Source organism: Macaca thibetana, chromosome 20 (genome assembly GCF_024542745.1).
Source record: "Macaca thibetana thibetana isolate TM-01 chromosome 20, ASM2454274v1, whole genome shotgun sequence".
NCBI lineage: Eukaryota > Metazoa > Chordata > Mammalia > Primates > Cercopithecidae > Macaca > Macaca thibetana.
In genome coordinates this window covers 30,498,388-30,516,351 of record NC_065597.1, presented here as the reverse complement: position 1 = coordinate 30,516,351, position 17,964 = coordinate 30,498,388, and the positions used below count along the sequence as shown (strand labels likewise).

The 17,964-nt window shown below is 49.9% G+C and overlaps 1 protein-coding gene across 3 annotated transcripts in view; it reads left to right on the top strand.

Moving 5' to 3' along the window:
- Positions 1-321: 321 nt before the first annotated feature.
- ZCCHC14 (zinc finger CCHC-type containing 14) overlaps positions 322-17,964 on the top strand; it is a 90,640-nt gene continuing 72,997 nt past the window's right edge. For 2 of the 3 annotated variants that reach the window (XR_007721998.1, XM_050773606.1), the window contains exon 1: positions 1,076-1,659. Coding sequence is in view for 2 of the 3 variants with exons in the window: in XM_050773606.1 (XP_050629563.1) it covers positions 1,090-1,659 (570 nt within the window). In the remaining variant the exon portion in view is untranslated. Of the gene's footprint in view, positions 1,660-17,964 lie in introns of all 3 variants that reach the window. The other variant, XM_050773607.1, reaches the window with a different exon arrangement.

Here is a 17,964-nt window from a genome sequence, read left to right as displayed (position 1 = left end):
AGCAGGAAGGCCGAACGCCCCGTTTTCGCCCAAAAACAATGCTCCACGCAAATTTGCGGGAACAAAAGCAACCAGAAATCCAGCCCGGGTTTTCCGCCTCTCCGATCTCCGCGGACCAATCGCGTCCTGACGGCCGCCGAGGGACGGGAGGCGGTGGCTCCAACATGATCGACAACCCCCGGGGAGGCGTGGCCGCGGCACGGGCGAATGGGATTGGGGTCCAGGCACAATCACGGGCCGAGAACGGGCCGCCTGAGCCAATCAGCGGGGGGAGGCGGGCCCGGCCGGCCCGGGCTGTCGCGAGAGGCGGCCACCCCGCCCACTTCTGCTGGTCCCGGCCGCCCGTCAGCCGCGAGCGCGACGATCCCTCCGCTCCTCTGACGGCGCCTCCGCTGCCGCCGCTGCCGCCGCCGCCGCCGCGCTCGGGCCCGGATCCGTCCGCCGCGCGGGAGCAGCAAGGCCGGCAAGTCCCGGCCGGATCCCTCCGCGCCGCCCGCCGCGCGTCCCTCCCCCGCCAGCGCCCGTTCCGCGGCCGCGGCCCCCAGCGCTCCCCAGGCGGCGACGCCGCGCCCGCGGCCCGGGGTAACGGCCGGCCTGGGCGGAGGCGCGGGCGGCGGCGACGGCATGGCCGGGGCGGCTCCGTCGGGGGGCGGCCCGCAGTGACAGACCCTGCGGCGCGGGGGGAGATGGGGGCGGCCGCCTCCCGGGCGACGACGACGACGACGACGAGGAGCAGCCGCCGCCGCCGCCGCGCACCGGCCGCCGCTGGGCACGGGCGCGGGGAAGGCGCCTCCCCGTGAGCGGGGGGCCCGAGGCCGCTCGCCGCCCCCGGCCGCCCCGGCCGCCCCGGGCCCCCCCGGCGCCTCGCGCGCGCCCGCCCGCCGGCCCCTGACGGGAGCCTTGCCCGGCCCCGGTCCCCGCCCCCGCCCCGGCGCCCGCCAGGCCCGCGGCGCCCGCGCGCCCTCGCCCGGCCCCGGCCCCGGCCCGCGCGCCCCCGGCCCCGGCGCGCCCCGGCCGCGGCCCCCGGCGCCCCCCGGCCGCCCCCGCGCGGCCCCCGGCCCCGGGTCGCGGCGCGGCGCGGGCGGCAGCATGGTGGAGAAGCGCTGCCCGTTGCAGAGGGACGGCGTGTACCGCTGGTTCTCGGAGCTGCCGTCGCCGCAGCGCGTGGAGTTCCTGTGCGGCCTGCTGGACCTGTGCATCCCGCTCGAGCTGCGCTTCCTCGGCTCGTGCCTGGAGGACCTGGCCCGCAAGGACTACCACTCGCTGCGCGACTCGGAGATCAAGGCCAACAACCCGGCCGACCTAGGCAGCCTCACCAACCTGACGGACGAGGTGGTGCGCAGCAAGCTGCTGGTGTCGCTGGCGCTGCTGGGCTCGGAGCAGCGCGAGGCGGCGGGCGTGCTCTACCGCACGCTCACGCACATCGACTCCATCATCCACAACTACGGGCTGCAGCTCAACGAGGGCCGCACGGGCGATGAGTTCTTGCTACTGTTCACCATGGCCTCCAACCACCCGGCCTTCAGCTTCCACCAGAAGCAGGTGCTGCGCCAGGAGCTTACGCAGATCCAGAGCAGCCTGAACGGCGGCGGGGGCCACGGCGGCAAGGGCGCGCCCGGGCCGGGCGGCGCGCTGCCCACCTGCCCGGCCTGTCACAAGGTGCGTGCCCGCCCCGAGCTCTGCCCTGTACCCAACTCTGCGCCCCTAACTCTGCACGCCAAGCCTCCAGCCTGCACCGCGAGTCCCCCACCCAGGCCTCCAAGCCTGCACCGCAACCCCCCCCAACCCACGCCTCCAACCTGCACCGAGAGCCCCCACCCAGGCCTCCAGCCTGCACCGCGAGCCCCCAACCTGTGTTCCAAGCCCCATCCCAAGCTTCTACCCCGCACCCCAAATGTGTGCCCCACCTCTCCAAGCCTCCACCGTACATCTCAAGTCCCCATCCCGTGTCCCAAGCCCACATCCTAAGCCCCCACTCCGCACCCTAAGTCTGCACTTCAAGCCCCAAGACCGCACCGCGGCCCTGAACCCACACCCTCAGTCCCCTCTGCGTGCCCCAAAGCCTCCAGACCTATGCCTCGCGCCCCTTGGGCAGGAGCGGCTACAGGGGCCCTGGGTCCGAGGATCCGCGGGAGCGGTGCGGGAGACGTCCGCAGTCAGAACTCACAGTCCCGGGTGCCCTCCTTTCACTTAGCTGGCTGCAAACGCGATAGGGCCTTTGTCCCCTTAATGGGGCCCTTGGGTGACAGATAACTGATTGCGGCGCCTTGGTTTCCCCAAATCTGGTATTTATTACCAGAAAGGGAAGGAGCCGTGGCCATGCCAGAAGCCGCCGGTGAGGTGAACATTGCAAGGCGCTGAGCCGCTCCCTCCACACAGGTGTTCGGGGCCCCGCTTGGGGCCTGCGTCGCTGGGGGTCTGGGCGCGGGACGTGGCTGTCCGTGTGAGCTCATTTATGGACACGTGCATGCTGTATGATGTACGCGTGTGTCGCATGTGGGCATGTATGTGTGCACACGTGTGTGTATTTATGAATGTGCACATGCCTGTGAACGTTGTGTGTGATCGTTTTTAAGAGCCAGGCTACCTGTAACGGACAGAAAAAGACTCTTAGAGCTTTAAATGCCCGTGAAACCTGTTGGCGACCCTTAGAAACAAAACCTAGGCCGACTTTGAGTGGGAGGACACCGGTGCCTTAAGGAACGTTAGGTTAAGTTAAAGATCTCCGGTCTCCAAATTGAACCGGAAGGGCATCCTGGCCATCCACTTAGCGATGTGAACTTTTGTCTAAGTGTTTCAGAACTGAAAACGCAAAGTGTTTGGGGCTCAAGCTATTTTTAACAGCCCCCTGCAATCCAGTGCCAAAATTTTGCTGCCGGAAGAGATTACTTTGACCTGGTGTGATGTGTATTTAGATTACAAACTGATTTTTTTTTGGGGAGGGAATAGGTTGCAGTCAGGACCAGTCCTGCTGAGTGCCTCTTTGCAGTGTCTTTAAGCTCTTTGAAGTTAAAACTTTGATAAGACTTTCCTTTTATGAGTGGCTGAGAACACCGTCTGGTTTGCTAGGTTTGTGTGTGTGTGTGTGTTTAAAGCTTTCAATCCTAGATTGTGGCTTTTTCTTTTTAATGTCTTCCTCTAAGAAGTAGTTGTGATACATACGTTGGTTTTTTTAATTGATTTTTTTTGTGTGTGACATTTATCTCCAAGACTATAGTTTTTAAGTTCAGCTCTCACCCTAGATTCCAGGCTGTGTGCTGCGCAGAGGGTCCTAGGAAATGTAGTTGTTTCTAGTAATCTGTGTAAGCCTTGACATGCCGGCAAATTGTCGCCTATTCATGGAATCCCACTCATTTATGGTCAGTTTTCATGTGCTGTTACTCCTTTGTGTAGAGTCCACCCACTAATAATTTCTATGGCTGTTGCTACAGTAACGTCAGCTCTTTAAGGGGATTCTTACTGTGTGAGCACGGGTGCATCGCTTTATGCAGACAGTGGTGATTATTACTTTGGTTGGGCAGTGAGCTACATCTAGAACAAAAATATCTTTTATAGGAGAGACTTTCTGTCAAGCAGAAATCCCTTTGATGAGATGAAGGGGCTAATCTATTCCTCTCAGCTCACCCCTGCACACCCCCCTCCCACCAACCCCAAGGCCACGGGCACTGAATTTACCAGCCGTGCAACCTTGGCCAGGATCCTTCTGCCTCTCAGGGTGTCCCTGTTGCAGTGGAAGGGATGTAACCTACCTCACAGGCTTGTTTTGAGGATTACATAGGTAACATGTGAGCTTCCAGCAGAGGTGCAGTAAATGCTGCTTTCTCCGTATTTATGGCCTCTCTGGCTTTTAACATTCATTTTTACAGAGGTATGCTAACTTAAAGTAAGGCGTATTTTATAGATGCAATTATTTACATCTTGGCCATGAACGTTTATGTGTTCTAAATTGGTTTTTGAATAGTTACTTGGAGCTGGCAATTTTTAGTTTCATCTTTGGAAAACTGGAAAATTCTGTGACCCTTAACGAGAGGATTATTATAAGGAGTAACCTTGGGTTGTCATTTCCGTATTTCAAAACACCCATGGTTTCTAGTTTTCCCTACATCCCCAGTGTCACTGCTAAGCTAATTTCAGCCCCATTCATTTAACTTTCGTTTCTGTTGCCGCCTCAAAGCTAATACTGATGCTGATGAACCCTTTGTTGCTTGGAGCAGTCACCTTAGATGAAATCTAGCATTTAAATATTTTGCGTTCTTAGTTTCTAAATCTAACATTTGGGGTAATCCTGAAAATGCAGCCCCGTTAAAGCTGTCTGCATTCTTTTGTAAGCTGTTGTATTTTGTGTTGAACTCTTCCAACTTAGAGACTTTGTATTTTTCTTTTAGAGATACAAATGTCAATTGCTTTTAAAATTCTTTATCCAATTTGAATTTTTATTTCTTGGCCTGGCGAGTTGACTTACGCCTGTAGTCCCAGAAGTTTGGGAGGCCAAGGTGGGCAGATCGCTTGAGCGCAGGAGTTCAACAACACCAGCCTGGGCAACGCAGCGAAACCCTGCCTCTACAACAAATACAAAAATTAGCCAGGAGTTGTGGCGCACACTTGTAGTCCCTGCTACTTGGGAGGCCGAGGTGGGAGGATTGCCTGATCCCAGGAGGTCGAGGCTGTAGGTGAGGTATGATCGTGCCACTGCACTCCAACCTGGGTGACAGAGTGAGAACCTGTCTCAAAAAAATTTTTTTTAAGTTTATTTTAACTGTATTATCAGAAAGTCATTATTTGCAATTCCTTGTCCAAACCCTGTATTTTTATTTAAAAATTCTTACTGTTCTGAGGACTTATAGAGGTGTAAAAGTGTGGGGAGTATAAAGTAGACATACCTGTATTTTACTTTCAGAAAGAAAAATACTCCCGGTAGCCACACTGATGGTAGGCTGAATTAGTTGTACTCTGCCTGGTGGCCGGTAATGCTGCTGCTTGCTGCTCCTGCAGTCGCCTGTTCCAGGGTGCCAGCTGTGGGGGATAGTTGGCTTAAACTTTCTAATGTCTGTTTTACGTGAATAAAAGACCATAGTTTTGGAAATAGTTAAAATAAATCCTTTGTAGTTTTTTCTTTTTGTCAGTGATAATTAATATGCTGTGGTATATGCACATGCTTATTCTTGTTTTGAAAATAACAGCCTTATTGAAAGAGAATTCATATACTATATACACTTAACCCTCTTAAAGTGTAGAAGTCAGTGGTTTTTAGTATAGTCATATAGCTATGCAAGCACGACCACTGCCTCTGAACGTTTCCGTCACCCCAGAAAGACACCCAGTGTCTATTAGTCACTCCCCATTCCCTGTGCCCCCCAACCCTTGACCACCCCTTTTTGTCTCTGTGGGTGTCTTTTGGATGTTGGATGTAAGGGGAACACACACCGTGTGGCTCTTTGTTACTGGCTGCCTTCACTGGGTGTTGTGATCTCAGGACCCCTCCGTGCTGTGGGTGTGTCAGCACTTCCTCCTCTTTCACGGCCGAGTGGCGTTCCCCTGTGTGAAGAGGCCAAGCTGTGCTCGCGCGTTCCTCAGCAAGTGGAACTTGGGGTTGCTTCACGTGCTTGCTTGTAGACCTTTTTCTTCATGGTTAATAGGCTCTTTGTCTTCACCCCCATGCACCGTGCCTAACACTTAGCGCATCCTCTGTGGACCACTGGCGCACGTGTCTGTCCAGGGCTGTCCTGAGGGCTCCTGTTCGACCTGGTGGATTGCTAGATGCCGTGTGTAGAGCTGTGTTGTAGGTGTGGCCTCAGCTAGCCTGGGGAGCTGCAGTTGGAGGTGGCAGGGAACACGGTGCTGTTGGTACAGAGCCTCCAGACTGGTGTATTTGGTCAGCGACAGGTATGGGGGAGCAGGGCCTGGTGGGCAGGGGTGGGGCCCCGCCTGAGCTCCAGCTGTGAGAGCCCTGCCCTTTTTGTTTCAGCATCCTCAGGGTGTGGATAATGAACTGCTTCATGGGGCTGATTTTTTGAGGGGGTATTAAAATGATGTTTTTAAAGTTTTTGGTGCAGGGGTGTGGTGGGATGGTGGTCTTCCTTTAGGATTATGTGCTGTGGAACAGTACTGGAACTCTCTGTGGCTTGCATTGTGAGTGCCCGAGAATAAGTACTGTAGAAACTTCAGATGGACACAAATACTGTGAATAAACCTGCTGAAAATCTCTGTCCAAAGATCAGCAACAGCTTTTGCTTTGTTGCTTTTCATAAGCTGTTGAAAATCATTGCAGTTCAGAGGTGAAATGTGGGATAGTTCATCCTTAGGTTATCAAAGTGTAAGTGGCTTCTTTTGGTTTCTCCTTTAGCCCTAAACTCTGGGCCTGTTGCAGCCAAGAGTCATCTAGCATTCCATAAGAATGGACTCTCTGGAGCAGCTGTTGTCACTGATGGTTAAAGGAATAGCTGTGACCTAAAAGCACTGTTTTGTCTCCATCTTTAATACTTGTTCTCCTGGGCAGCTGGAAACTGCCTGGTCTGTGAACTTGTCTGTGAACTAAGTCTTCTGGCTGTCTTTGTATACATTGCTTGTTTTATTACATCACAGGAGATAATATCCTAACACATAGTGGATTTTTTTTATCTTTACGGCCAGCTGTTACAGGTCTAAAACACTGTCCTGTTTCATAGTAAAGTACAGTACATGATACCGGAATCGAGACATACAGTCATGTGCTGCTTAAGGACACAGACACGTTCTGAGAAAGGCGTCCTGAGCTGATCTTGTCGTGTGAGCACCACAGAGTGCACTTACACAAACCTAGGTGGCGGAACCCGCTGCACCCCAGGCCACGGTGTAGAGCCCATTGCTCCTTGGCTCTAAACCTGTGCAGCGTGTTGCTGTACTGAATACTGTAGGCAGTTGTGACCCAGTGGTATTTGTGTATCTAAACAGAATAGGTACAGTAAAAATGCAGTGTTAGAATCTTAGAGGACCCGGTCCGTGCGGTCAGTGATGGAAGCATCATTATGCAGTGCGTGACCATGCCGGGATGCAGTCCTGATTGCTTTCTTGGTGGTTGTGTTTTTGTTGATGCCATGATGGAGCTGCAGTAGCACTGCCATCTATTGTGTAATGGCTTGGATTATGTGGTACTGTAATTACTGTCCTTTGCCCTCACATTAAATGAAGGCCATTTACTTTGACATGAGCTAGTTCACCTTTGCCTCATTTAGTTGAACACAGATTTGAGTTTTGCTGTTTTGTACTGTGTTCCGAGCATAGTTGTAGGAACTGGAAATTCTGTGTCATATTTGGGTATGATGAGTAATATGATGGTATTGTTTGTTCAAGTGAGAAGATAATTGGAGATAAGCATCTGCGTTAGTCTTGTTGCTGCAGGTGAAGTGTACCGTTTTCTTAGGCTTTAGTTTACCCATTTTCTCTTCAGTCCTGTAAAACTTCATTTACCTTTTGGATTAACATACTTTTCCAACAAATCTACATGAGTCTTAAAACTCCAGAGTCTGGCTGGTAGAATAGAATAGTAAGAGGTACTTGCGCTGGGGCATTTTTGTTTGTTGAATTGATGACAAAGAAATTTTTGTTATGCTAGGAAAAATTTCTGCTTTAGTGTTGTCCCCCACCCCCCACCTTAGAGGCATTAGATTTTAGAAAAAGATCCTTTTTTTTTTTTTTTTTTTTTTTTTTTTTTTTGAAAAACTGCCAGTTGGAACAGTAGTTATCTTATTAGTTTAAGAACTGTTGCTGCAAGTTACCTTATTAGGGTACATTATTGAAGGGCTTTTGGTTTTGGACTTTAGTCTGACATATGCAGTTTAGAAATTAGTTTTAGCAAGGTAATTTTTTTTTCTCCAGTCTCTGTAGGTGTTTTTATTGTAGAGAGACCTGATACATTGTAGAAACATTTCCTATCAAAGGTAAAAAGAGATCATCCAGAACTAACAAAATGGGTTAATTCTTAGCAGTTTCTGTTTTGTTCTGGGTTAAAAGACCCGAAGCTACTTAAAGTGAGAAGACAGAAGCAAGACAGAGTATCTTTCAAATAATTGCTCTTCTAGCAGCTGCGTGTCATGTCTGATCAGGGCATGATTAAGCAGGACAGGACTTCACGTGCTGGCCACAAAGCCCTGGCCCCAGCCGCTCACCCTCAAAGAGGGGCACTGTGGACCCCGCCTGCCATTCACTACCCAGCTTGCCAGTGGGGCAGGTGCTTTGCAGGCTCACAGAAAAATCACTCGCCCTTGAAATGTGTTATCTGGGCCTGGATGCCGCCTCAGTTTCTCTGTGTTTCCGTTCTGTGTAAGGCTGATCCCTCACTGACGGTTTGGTCACACCCCTCTGCTTCCTCAGGGTCACTGGTGGGTCAGCGTTTGGACGTTGTGATTTCTGTCTCCCTCCTACAATCCAAACTTTGACCTCTAGTATTTTCCCACCCGACCCATAAACAGAACCATAATGGTTCTCTGATTTGTTTTCAACAAAACCCCACCTTTAACATCACTCACCTCTACCAGCCAACAAAACCCCACCTCTAACACCACTCATCTCTACCAGCCCCTGTTCTCTTCGTGGCTTCACCACCGAGGCCTCACCACCGAGGCCTCCCTGAGCAGCTAGCAGAAAAGGCCTTCCATCCCGCTGGCTGGCGCTGGTCCACGCGAATAGGTTGATGTGTGTCTTTCCAGACATGTTTCTGCAGATATATGTTCACACGTTCTTTCAAGACCCCATACACATGCTTAGATACACGTAGGATCTTACGTACACGCTGTTCATCATGCTGTAACAGCCATGCTTCATGAAGTCAATTCTGCTGTCTCTAGTTCCTCACCTTCAGTTATTCCTCAGCCTCCTGTGACCTGCCTTTTGCCTTGAACCTCTTTAACAAAAACAATTTTTATGGAGGAGTATTCAGCAATCTCTTCAGTGAAGAAAAATTTTAAATAGGTAATGTAACCAGAGGTAAGAAGTGGAAAAGTGCCAGAGGCAGCTGCATGGAAAGTCCCTTCTCCCACAGATGGCGGGGAAGGGCACCCAGGATGTTTTAAGGGTCAGGCAAGGTTCTCCTTTCCCTGGGTGTTGATAACTTTTATTTCACGTGTAAAAAACATGTTTCTTATCCTCTTCCCAGCCATCCAGTTCCCCTCTTTGCAGATAGCACACTTCCTCGTAGAACATTCCAGAGAAACCATATGTATTTACAAGTAGATACCTGATGTCCCACTGCACACACAGGTGCCTCCTGGTCTTCTCTTGGCAGTCTTTCCAGGTGAGGCTTCTCTGTCAGTCCATAAAGAGCTTGTTCATGGCGCGAATGTGTTATTTAATCAGGCCCTATTGATAACATTTTGTTCCATCATATTACCAACCAGTTCAGTGTCATTTACATGTTACGTACATATCACCCACATGTTACAGACGACAGATGGCACCTTTCGCAGTCAGGTAACTCTGCCTGTGGAGTAGAAATCCACAGGTGGAGTTCGGTCAAATGGTCTGTGCTTTTGCATTTATTTTACCTGTTGCCAGGATCTGCTTTTAGAATTCCCACAGCCATGTACAAGGCCTGTTTCCCTAACCTTTAACGAGCCCAGTGAGTTAGCCACTTGCTGGTCGCGGCCATTCTGTTAGGTGGAGACTTACCCTGGTGTGGTATAGTTTTATCTTAGGAGTGAGGTTGAATATTGTTTCAAGTAAACTATTTCATTGGTTTTTGGTGAGCTGTTTATCTCCTTTGCTCACCTCTGTTGGGTTGTTGGTCTTTTCTTTTTTTAATTTTTACTTTATTTGAGATGGAGTCACACTCTATCACCCAGGCTGGAGTGCACTGGTGTGATCTCGGTTCACTGCAACCTTTGCCTCCTGGGTTTAAGCAATTCTCCTGCCTCAGCCACCCAAGTAGCTGGTATTATAGCCTTGTGCCACTGAGCCTGGCTAATTTGTGTGTGTGTGTGTGTGTGTGTGTGTGTGTGTGTATTTTTAGTAGAGATGGGGTTTTACCATGTTGACCAGACTGGTCTCAAGCTCCTGACCTCAAGGGATCCACCCACCTCGGCCTCCCAAAGTACTGGGATTACAGGTGTGAGCCACCACGCCTGGCTGGGTTGTTAGTTTTTAGAAACTCCGTAAGTTTCAAGGAAATCGTCTTTAGTAGGAATTGCATGTATTTGTTTTTTGGGTTTTTAATCTTGTCTTTTGATTTTGCCATGCAGTTGTTTTCTCTTCTTTTTTTTTTAAGTGGTATATTTATCAGTCCTTTTTGGCATGGCTTCTGGCTTTTGTGTCATAATGCATAATGTATAATGCGTTTCTCATCATACATATTATACATATGCATGTATTGTGCGTGCATAATACACATGACACCCCGTACATTCTAAAGACAGTCCCCTGCAGTGTCGCCTATGGAACTTGTGTCATTCTCTTTTTATACCAAACGGATCCATCTGGAATTGATTTGGTATAAGGTACAAAGTTAGTTTTATATTTTCCAGATGACAGCCCATTTGTCCCAGTGCCATCTGTTAAACAGTCTCTGCTCTCCGAGATCCGAGCTGTCTCTGTCGTATACTCCCACATCTATTTGGGTTCACTTCTGGACCCTGCGTTCTACTTCGTGGATGTCTCCATCCACATGACCTCACGTTGGCCAGGTTCATTGGATACTCTCGGTTATGTTTCTTACCTCTCGTTCGTTTTTGTGGTTTTCCTACACAGAGGAATCCCCGGGAAAGGTTTTTTTGGGTTTTGTTTGAAATAAATACGGCTGCGAGGCACCTCCCCCGGTTGGTGGCTTCTGCAGCCTGGGTGTGCCGGCCGGCTGGGATCTGCGCTGCCTCCGCCAGTTCTGGCACTGCTGGTTTTCCTCTTCTCTGAGTATCTGTTTTCAGTTTTTCCTCTGCTTTTCTGCACTTTTGATGATGTTATTCCTCAGACTTCTCTCCTTTTTCTTTCTTTTTGCTTTATAATTCATAACCTTTTCAGCTGTGGTTTTGCCAGTCTCACTGATGAATCCAAAAAACCTAAAGGCTCAACCAGACCTTCAGCTTCCAGTGAAAGTTCCCAGTAGCTCAGTGTGTGCAAAGGCGGGTTTCTCTCTTCCTGCCTGCCATGGTTCCAGTGTTTCCCCCAAAGTTTGCATCTCGGAAACTTAATCCCCAGTGCAGCAGTGTTGGGACATGGGTAGGTCACGAGGGCTCTGCCACTGCCATTACGGTGAGGTAATATCCTTGTCACCTGAGAGTGCTTTTGTAAAGGCCGGTGTGGGGCTCCTCTTGCTGGCTTGTTCCCTGGCTCTGTCACCCTTCCCTCTTCTGCCTTCCACCATGGGATGTCCCAGCAGGAAGGCCCTCAGCAGATGCAGGCTCTTGCTGTTGGACTTTCAGCCTCCAGAACTGTAAGAAATACCCTTCTTTTCTTTTTTTTTTTTTTTTTTTTTTTTTTTTTTTGAGACGGAGTCTCGCTCTGTCGCCCAGGCTGGAGTGCAGTGGCCGGATCTCAGCTCACTGCAAGCTCCGCCTCCCGGGTTCCCGCCATTCTCCTGCCTCAGCCTCCCAAGTAGCTGGGACTACAGGCGCCCGCCACCTTGCCCGGCTAGTTTTTTGTATTTTTTAGTAGAGGCGGGGTTTCACCGTGTTAGCCAGGATGGTCTTGATCTCCTGACCTCGTGATCCGCCCGTCTCGGCCTCCCAAAGTGCTGGGATGACAGGCTTGAGCCACCGCGCCCGGCCCTTTTCTTTATAAATTACCTACTCTGTGGCGTTCTGTTACAGGAACACAAAACAGACCAAGACACCAACCCTGACCTGCTCTGTCCTTCCCTTCTAATTCCCTCCAGCCAGAGGCCCAGGCCTGCCATAGAGATGCCCTTTTTTATCCCCTCCAGCTGGTTTATGAACAAGTCCTAAATATCTTTAGATTTGTCTCCAGTGACACCGTTACAGCCCCGATTCAGTGTTCCCTCAGAATCTCCTTTCTTTCCCCCCTACTTTCCTTTCTTCCTCTCCTTCCTTTCTCCTCCCACTTCCCCTTTCTCCCCCGTTTCTCTCCCTACCACACTTGCCGTGGTGGTCACATATATGGCACACTTCTCTGGACGCAGGCTTAGATTTGAGGCAGTATGCCAGGGAAGCAGGATGAAGATTAGAATAGTCTTCAGGGAACCAGCATGGCCCCAGCCTGGCCTAACTCCACTTTGCTTCTGATCAGAAATCTGTATTAGAATGCAAGTCAGCTGATGTCAGTGTTTAATGTCTACAAGAAACAACTTCATAGCTGCTCCATTTTATCTTCTAATTGAATAGTTCAGAAGCATTGGTACCTTAACTCTTTTTAGAAATAACACTGATGTGCCCAACTCTGACCTTGACTTAGGTCTAGCCTCATTAACGTTCTAGTCTCCTGGCCTGGGTCTGCCTTCTGGTAACCCTTTTTGGTCTCCCTGGCCTGGGTCTGCCTCCATAACCCCCTCTGGTCTCACTGGCCCCCTCTTAGCCTCTAACATCAGTTCCCTTGTGTCACTGGAATGGTACAGGTCTTAGCATGATGTGCCATGGCCTTTGTGATCTGTCCCCTGCCTGTCCGTACACACCTCTGTCTGTGGGCGCAGTTCCTCCTCACTGTGCTTTCTCTCTCCTGCGCCCTGGGAGAGGCTGTTCTCTCAGACTGGACACCGGATACCCCCATCCCCATTATTGGTTCATCGATACCAGTCATTTTGTTATTGCATCCTTATCGTAGACCTTATGTGCTGTGTTCTATTTCTGCCCCCAAGAGTTTGACTTTGACAGAGACTGCCTTTTTAAATCACTAGAGCCTAGCAGTTCCTACCACCTACTAGGGGCTCACCTATGGAGCATTCGTTAAACCCAGGGGCAGGAGGTGTTGGGTGAATGAAAAGCCGCCGTAGTACAAGTGCTTTTTTCCCTTCGGGTTTTTCTTTTCAGTGGCCACAGTAGTAACTCCTGTTACCAACTCATACGTTTTATCTTTTTAATTTTTGCCTTTATCCAATGACTACTTCATATATATTATGTAGCTGTAGATTCTAGTGAAGTTTAACTTGAATTTTAACATCTGTATTCTACTTTCTTATTTATTTATTTTTGAGACAGTGCCTCACTGTCGCCCAGGCTGGAGTGCGGTGGTGTGATCTTGGCTTACTGCAAGCTCCGCCTCCCGGGTTCACGCCATTCTGCCTCAGCCTCCCGAGTAGCTGGGACTACAGGCGCCCGCCATCACGCCCGGCTAATTTTTTGTATTTTTAGTAGAGACGAGGTTTCACCGTGTTAGCCAGGATGATCTTGATTTCCTGACCTTGTGATCCGCCCACCTCTGCCTCCCAAAGTGCTGGGATTACAGGTGTGAGCCACTGCGCCTGGCCCTACTTTCTTATTTTTAATTTTATATTTTTCAAAAGCTGGCATGTAAGGCCAGGTGCACTGGCTCACACCTGTAACCCCATCACTTTGGGAGGCCAAGGCAGGTGGATCACTTGAGGCCAGGAGTTCAAGACCAGCCTGGCAACATGGCGAAACCCCGTCTCTATTTAAAAAAAAAAAAAAAAGAAAGAAAAGAAGAAACTGGCATACAAAAACTTTCATTGGGAGAAACTCTGTGACACAAGAGTTGGGCTTTAGGTTACCGGGGTTGCACACATACAAGGTTGTGAATGCGTCAGCTGAGAGCTCGGAAGAAGCCACATGGCATCATGATGCTTTGGTGGCCTCCTCTCCTGTGGAGCCTGTGAAGGCCTGTGTGTGGATGAGTTCATTTCCATGGAGTAACATTTTTAGTTCTGTAAGTAAGTTTGTTTGGATTATATTTCTTTAATGCTTTTAAAACTTTAAATCATGGTAAGCCTTGATGTTTTAGTTTGCTACATAATGTGTGTTTTAGTTTGTTGCATAATGTCAATAAATTGAACCTGTTACTCATTAAAGTTTCATTTGTATTTCTTTTATACTTTCAACAGTGACATCAGATTAACTCTTAAGAAGGGAGCATTATGGAATCGTTTGTCTATTTGGGACATTTGCATAAAAGCATCAGTAGAATTACCAGAAAGAAATTATATCCTTAGGTTTCTGGTTTTTTTTGTTTGTTTTTTTTTGTTTGTTTTGTTTTTTGAGACGGAGTCTCGCACTGTTGCCCAGACTGGAGTGCGGCAGTGTGATCTCAGCTCACTGCAACCTCTGTCTCCTGGGTTCAAGCGACTCTTCTGCTTCAACCTCCTGAACAGCTGGGATTACAGGCACAGGCCACCACACCCAGCTACTTTTTGTATTTTTAGTAGAGACAGGGTTTCACCATGTTGGTTAGGGTGGTCTCGAACTCCTGACCTCAGGTGATCTGCCCGCCTCGGCCTCCCAAAGTGCTGGGATTACAGGTGGTGAGGCACCGTGCCTGGCCTATCCTTAGGTTTCTTACTGACTCTAATTAAAACATGTATATATAGGAACTAATTCTTAGAAGTATTATAGTCTAGAATTGAAAAAAGATTAAACTGTTTGAAATAGGAAGAGATTTAATGTACGGGGAAGAGGAACAACCCTCACCCCTACTCTATTTTGGACATTTTAATAAAATTTAAAAGCTTGAGAATAATGCTGACAACCAAATTATAGTAAAATTGGCCTGGTGCGATAGCTCATGTCTGTAATCCCAGCACTTTAGGAGGCCGAGACAGGCAGATCACAAGGTCAGGAGTTTGAGACCAGCCTGACCAATATGGTGAAACCCCATCTCTACTAAAAATACAAAATTTAGCCGGGCGTGGTGGCGTGTGCCTGTAATCCCAGCTACTCGGGAGGCTGAGGCGGGAGAATCGTTTGAACCTGGGAGGCAGAGGTTGCAGTGAGCCAGGATCGAGCTACTGCACTTCAACCTGGGCAACAGTGAGACTCTGTCTCAAAAAAAAAAAAATCAGTAAAATTAATGAGATACTTTGAAAGCATGGAGTACTGGGGTCGTGTGAGAAGCACTGTGTGGTGTGTAAACTCTACCCGGACACAAATAGATACTCAGAGAACTTGCACGCCACCTCTGGGAGATTCTCCTGACTCCAGGTTCCTGGTAGAGTATCTTTCATATGTGAGAACTCATGCCGTTTTCCAGTCAGTTCCCACCTTCTCCGCACCCCGACTCCCGGGCCTTGTTTCTGTTCTTTTCCTCGATTCTGTTTCTTTTCCACCACCGGTCAGTTTCGCCTATTCTAAAACTTCATTTAAGCAGAATCATGGAATTCCATTTTATCTGTTGGCTTCTTTCGTTGCCTGATTTTAGTGGCTGGTCTAGGGATGACAGTGTAGATTCTGAACTTTCCACAGTCTGCTTAGAGTTAATACTGTGCCACATGTCATGCAGTGTGTCATTTCTCAGAGCACTTACATGTGTGGGTTGTTTAAATAGGTGTAAGGCTTTTAAACTAGCATAGCATTAATACTGTATTGAGGAGGGTAATTTATCAATGTTACTTTTCCTTTTACAATTGCTAATAAAGATAGGAGGTGAGGAGCAGCAGGCTACAGGGAAGAGCGATGCGTGGGGGCGTGTCTGTTTCTGGATGCGTGCAGTGAGGGGCAGCAGACTCGGGGAGCCTTGCAGTGGAGGGGTGTCAGTGTTCCCCAGGTGTGTGCGGTGAGGGGCAGCAGGCTCGGGGGGATGCCGTGGGGGGGTTGTGTCGGTGTTCCCCAGGTGTGTGCGGTGAGGGGCAGCAGGCTGCAAGGGGATGCCGTGGGGGGGGGGGGGGGGTGTGTCGGTGTTCCCCAGGTGTGTGTGGTGAGGGGCAGCAGGCTCGGGGGGATGCCGTGGGGGGGTTGTGTCGGTGTTCCCCAGGTGTGTGCGGTGAGGGGCAGCAGGCTGCAAGGGGATGCCGTGGGGGGGGGTTGTGTCGGTGTTCCCCAGGTGTGTGTGGTGAGGGGCAGCAGGCTGCAAGGGGATGCCGTGGGGGGGTTGTGTCGGTGTTCCCCAGGTGTGTGCGGTGAGGGGCAGCAGGCTGCAAGGGGATGCTGTGGGGGGGGGGGGGGGGGGGGGTGTGTCAGTGTTACCCAGGTGTGTGCGGTGAGGGGCAGCAGGCTCAGGGGGATGTGGTGGGGGCTTCTCATTGTTCCCAGGTGTGTGCGGTGAGGGGCAGCAGGCTCGGGGGGATGCAGTGGGGGCGTGTCATTGTTCCCAGGTGTGTGCGGTGAGGGGCAGCGGGCTCGGGGGGATGCCGTGGGGGCGTCAGTGTTCCCAGGTGCAGGAGGCTGCTCTGAGGGCGTAGCATGTATTTCATTTAATCCTCATAACGGCTCCATGGGTTAGGTTATATTTTTGTCCCCATTTTGGCAGTGAGAAAACAGACACAGAGAGGTTAAGTATAAATAATTTGACAAAGGTGACGTTAGTTAGTGGCTATTTTTATTATGTGAAGTTAAAATTGTTTGTGTGTTGACTTCATCATTCAAAGTGAGAGGAAAAACCTGAGGAATATGAAATGAGACGAGGAAGAGAGCCCCAGACTCTGTGGCTGGTAAGAAGTAGGGAGAGTGATCTCGTCCCCGGCTTCCGCCGGCTCTGCCGATGCCCGGGGCTGCCCCATGTGTGCAGCCGACCCTGGGTGGGATCCATGATCTTGGTGACAAAGCTCCTCTCCCTGCCGTGGCCCCAGCGGCTCGTTTTTATTCATTCAGCACCAAGTATGTAAATGATAGTCCTCAGTACCGCAGTCCAATATTTTGTTGGGGTTCCTTTTTTTCTTTCCATTTAAAGGTAAAACCTACATTTAGTGAAATGCATTTATTTTAAGTGTGTCATCTGAGTGTTTTCACCACTTCATGTTTTTTTGTTTTGTGTCGTTGTTTTTTGAGATGGAGTCTTGCTCTGTCACCCAGGCTGGAGTGCAATGGAGCAATCTTGGCTCCCTGCAACCTCTGCCTTCTGGGTTCAAGCAATTCTCCTGCCTCAGCCTCCTGAGTAGCTGGGATTACAGGCACGCACCACCATGCCTGGCTGATTTTTTTATATTTTTATTAGAGACAAGGTTTCACCTTGGTCAGGCTGGTCTCAAACTCCTGACCTTGTGATCTGCCTGCCTCGGCCTCCCAAAGTGCTGGGATTACAGGCATGAGCCACCGTGCCTGGCCCACCACTTCAGTTTTGACAGACATAAGCCTTGATGGGGGTTCGTGCAGTATCACCGTCAGCCCAGAGAATTCCCTCCCGCTGTTTTCCAGTCAGTTGCCACCTTCTCCACCCCCCACCCTCAGACCTTCACTCTTTCCCTTGGCCGGGCGCGGTGGCTCATGCCTGTAATCTCAGCACTTTGGGAGGCCGAGGCGGGCAGATCACAAGGTCAGGAGATCGAGAGCTTCCTGGCTAACATGGTGAAACCCTGTCTCTACTAAAAATACAAAAAAAATTAGCCGGGCCTGGTGGCGGGTGCCTGTAGTCCCAGCTACTCGGGAGGCTGAGGCAGGAGAATGGCATGGATCCGGGAGGCGGAGCTTGCAGTGAGTCGAGATTGCACCACTGCACTCCAGCCTGGGTGACAGAGTGAGACTCTGTCTCAAAAAAACAAAACAAAACAAAAAACCTCTTTCCTTCTGTTCTGTTTCTTATGAACCATTGATTAGTTTTGCCATTTCTAAAACTTCATTTAAGCAGATTCATGGAATTCCATTTTATCTGTTGGCTTCCTTTGTTGCATGATTTTAGTGACTGGTCAAGAGATACCAGTGTAGATACTGAACTTTCCAGTCTGCTTAGAGTTAATACTGTGCCACGCCTTGTGCAGTGTAAGAAACTGGCCACTGTCTTGCAACCAGGTGCCTTCCTGGTCCTTGCTGTGGCAAGTGTACATATTACATCTATGCTATAGACATCACAACATATACAGAATTGTTGTTTGCTTCAGTGTGAATGTACCTTTTAAAAAAATTACGAGGAAAATATTGTCTTTTATATATGCTCACATATTTACCTTTT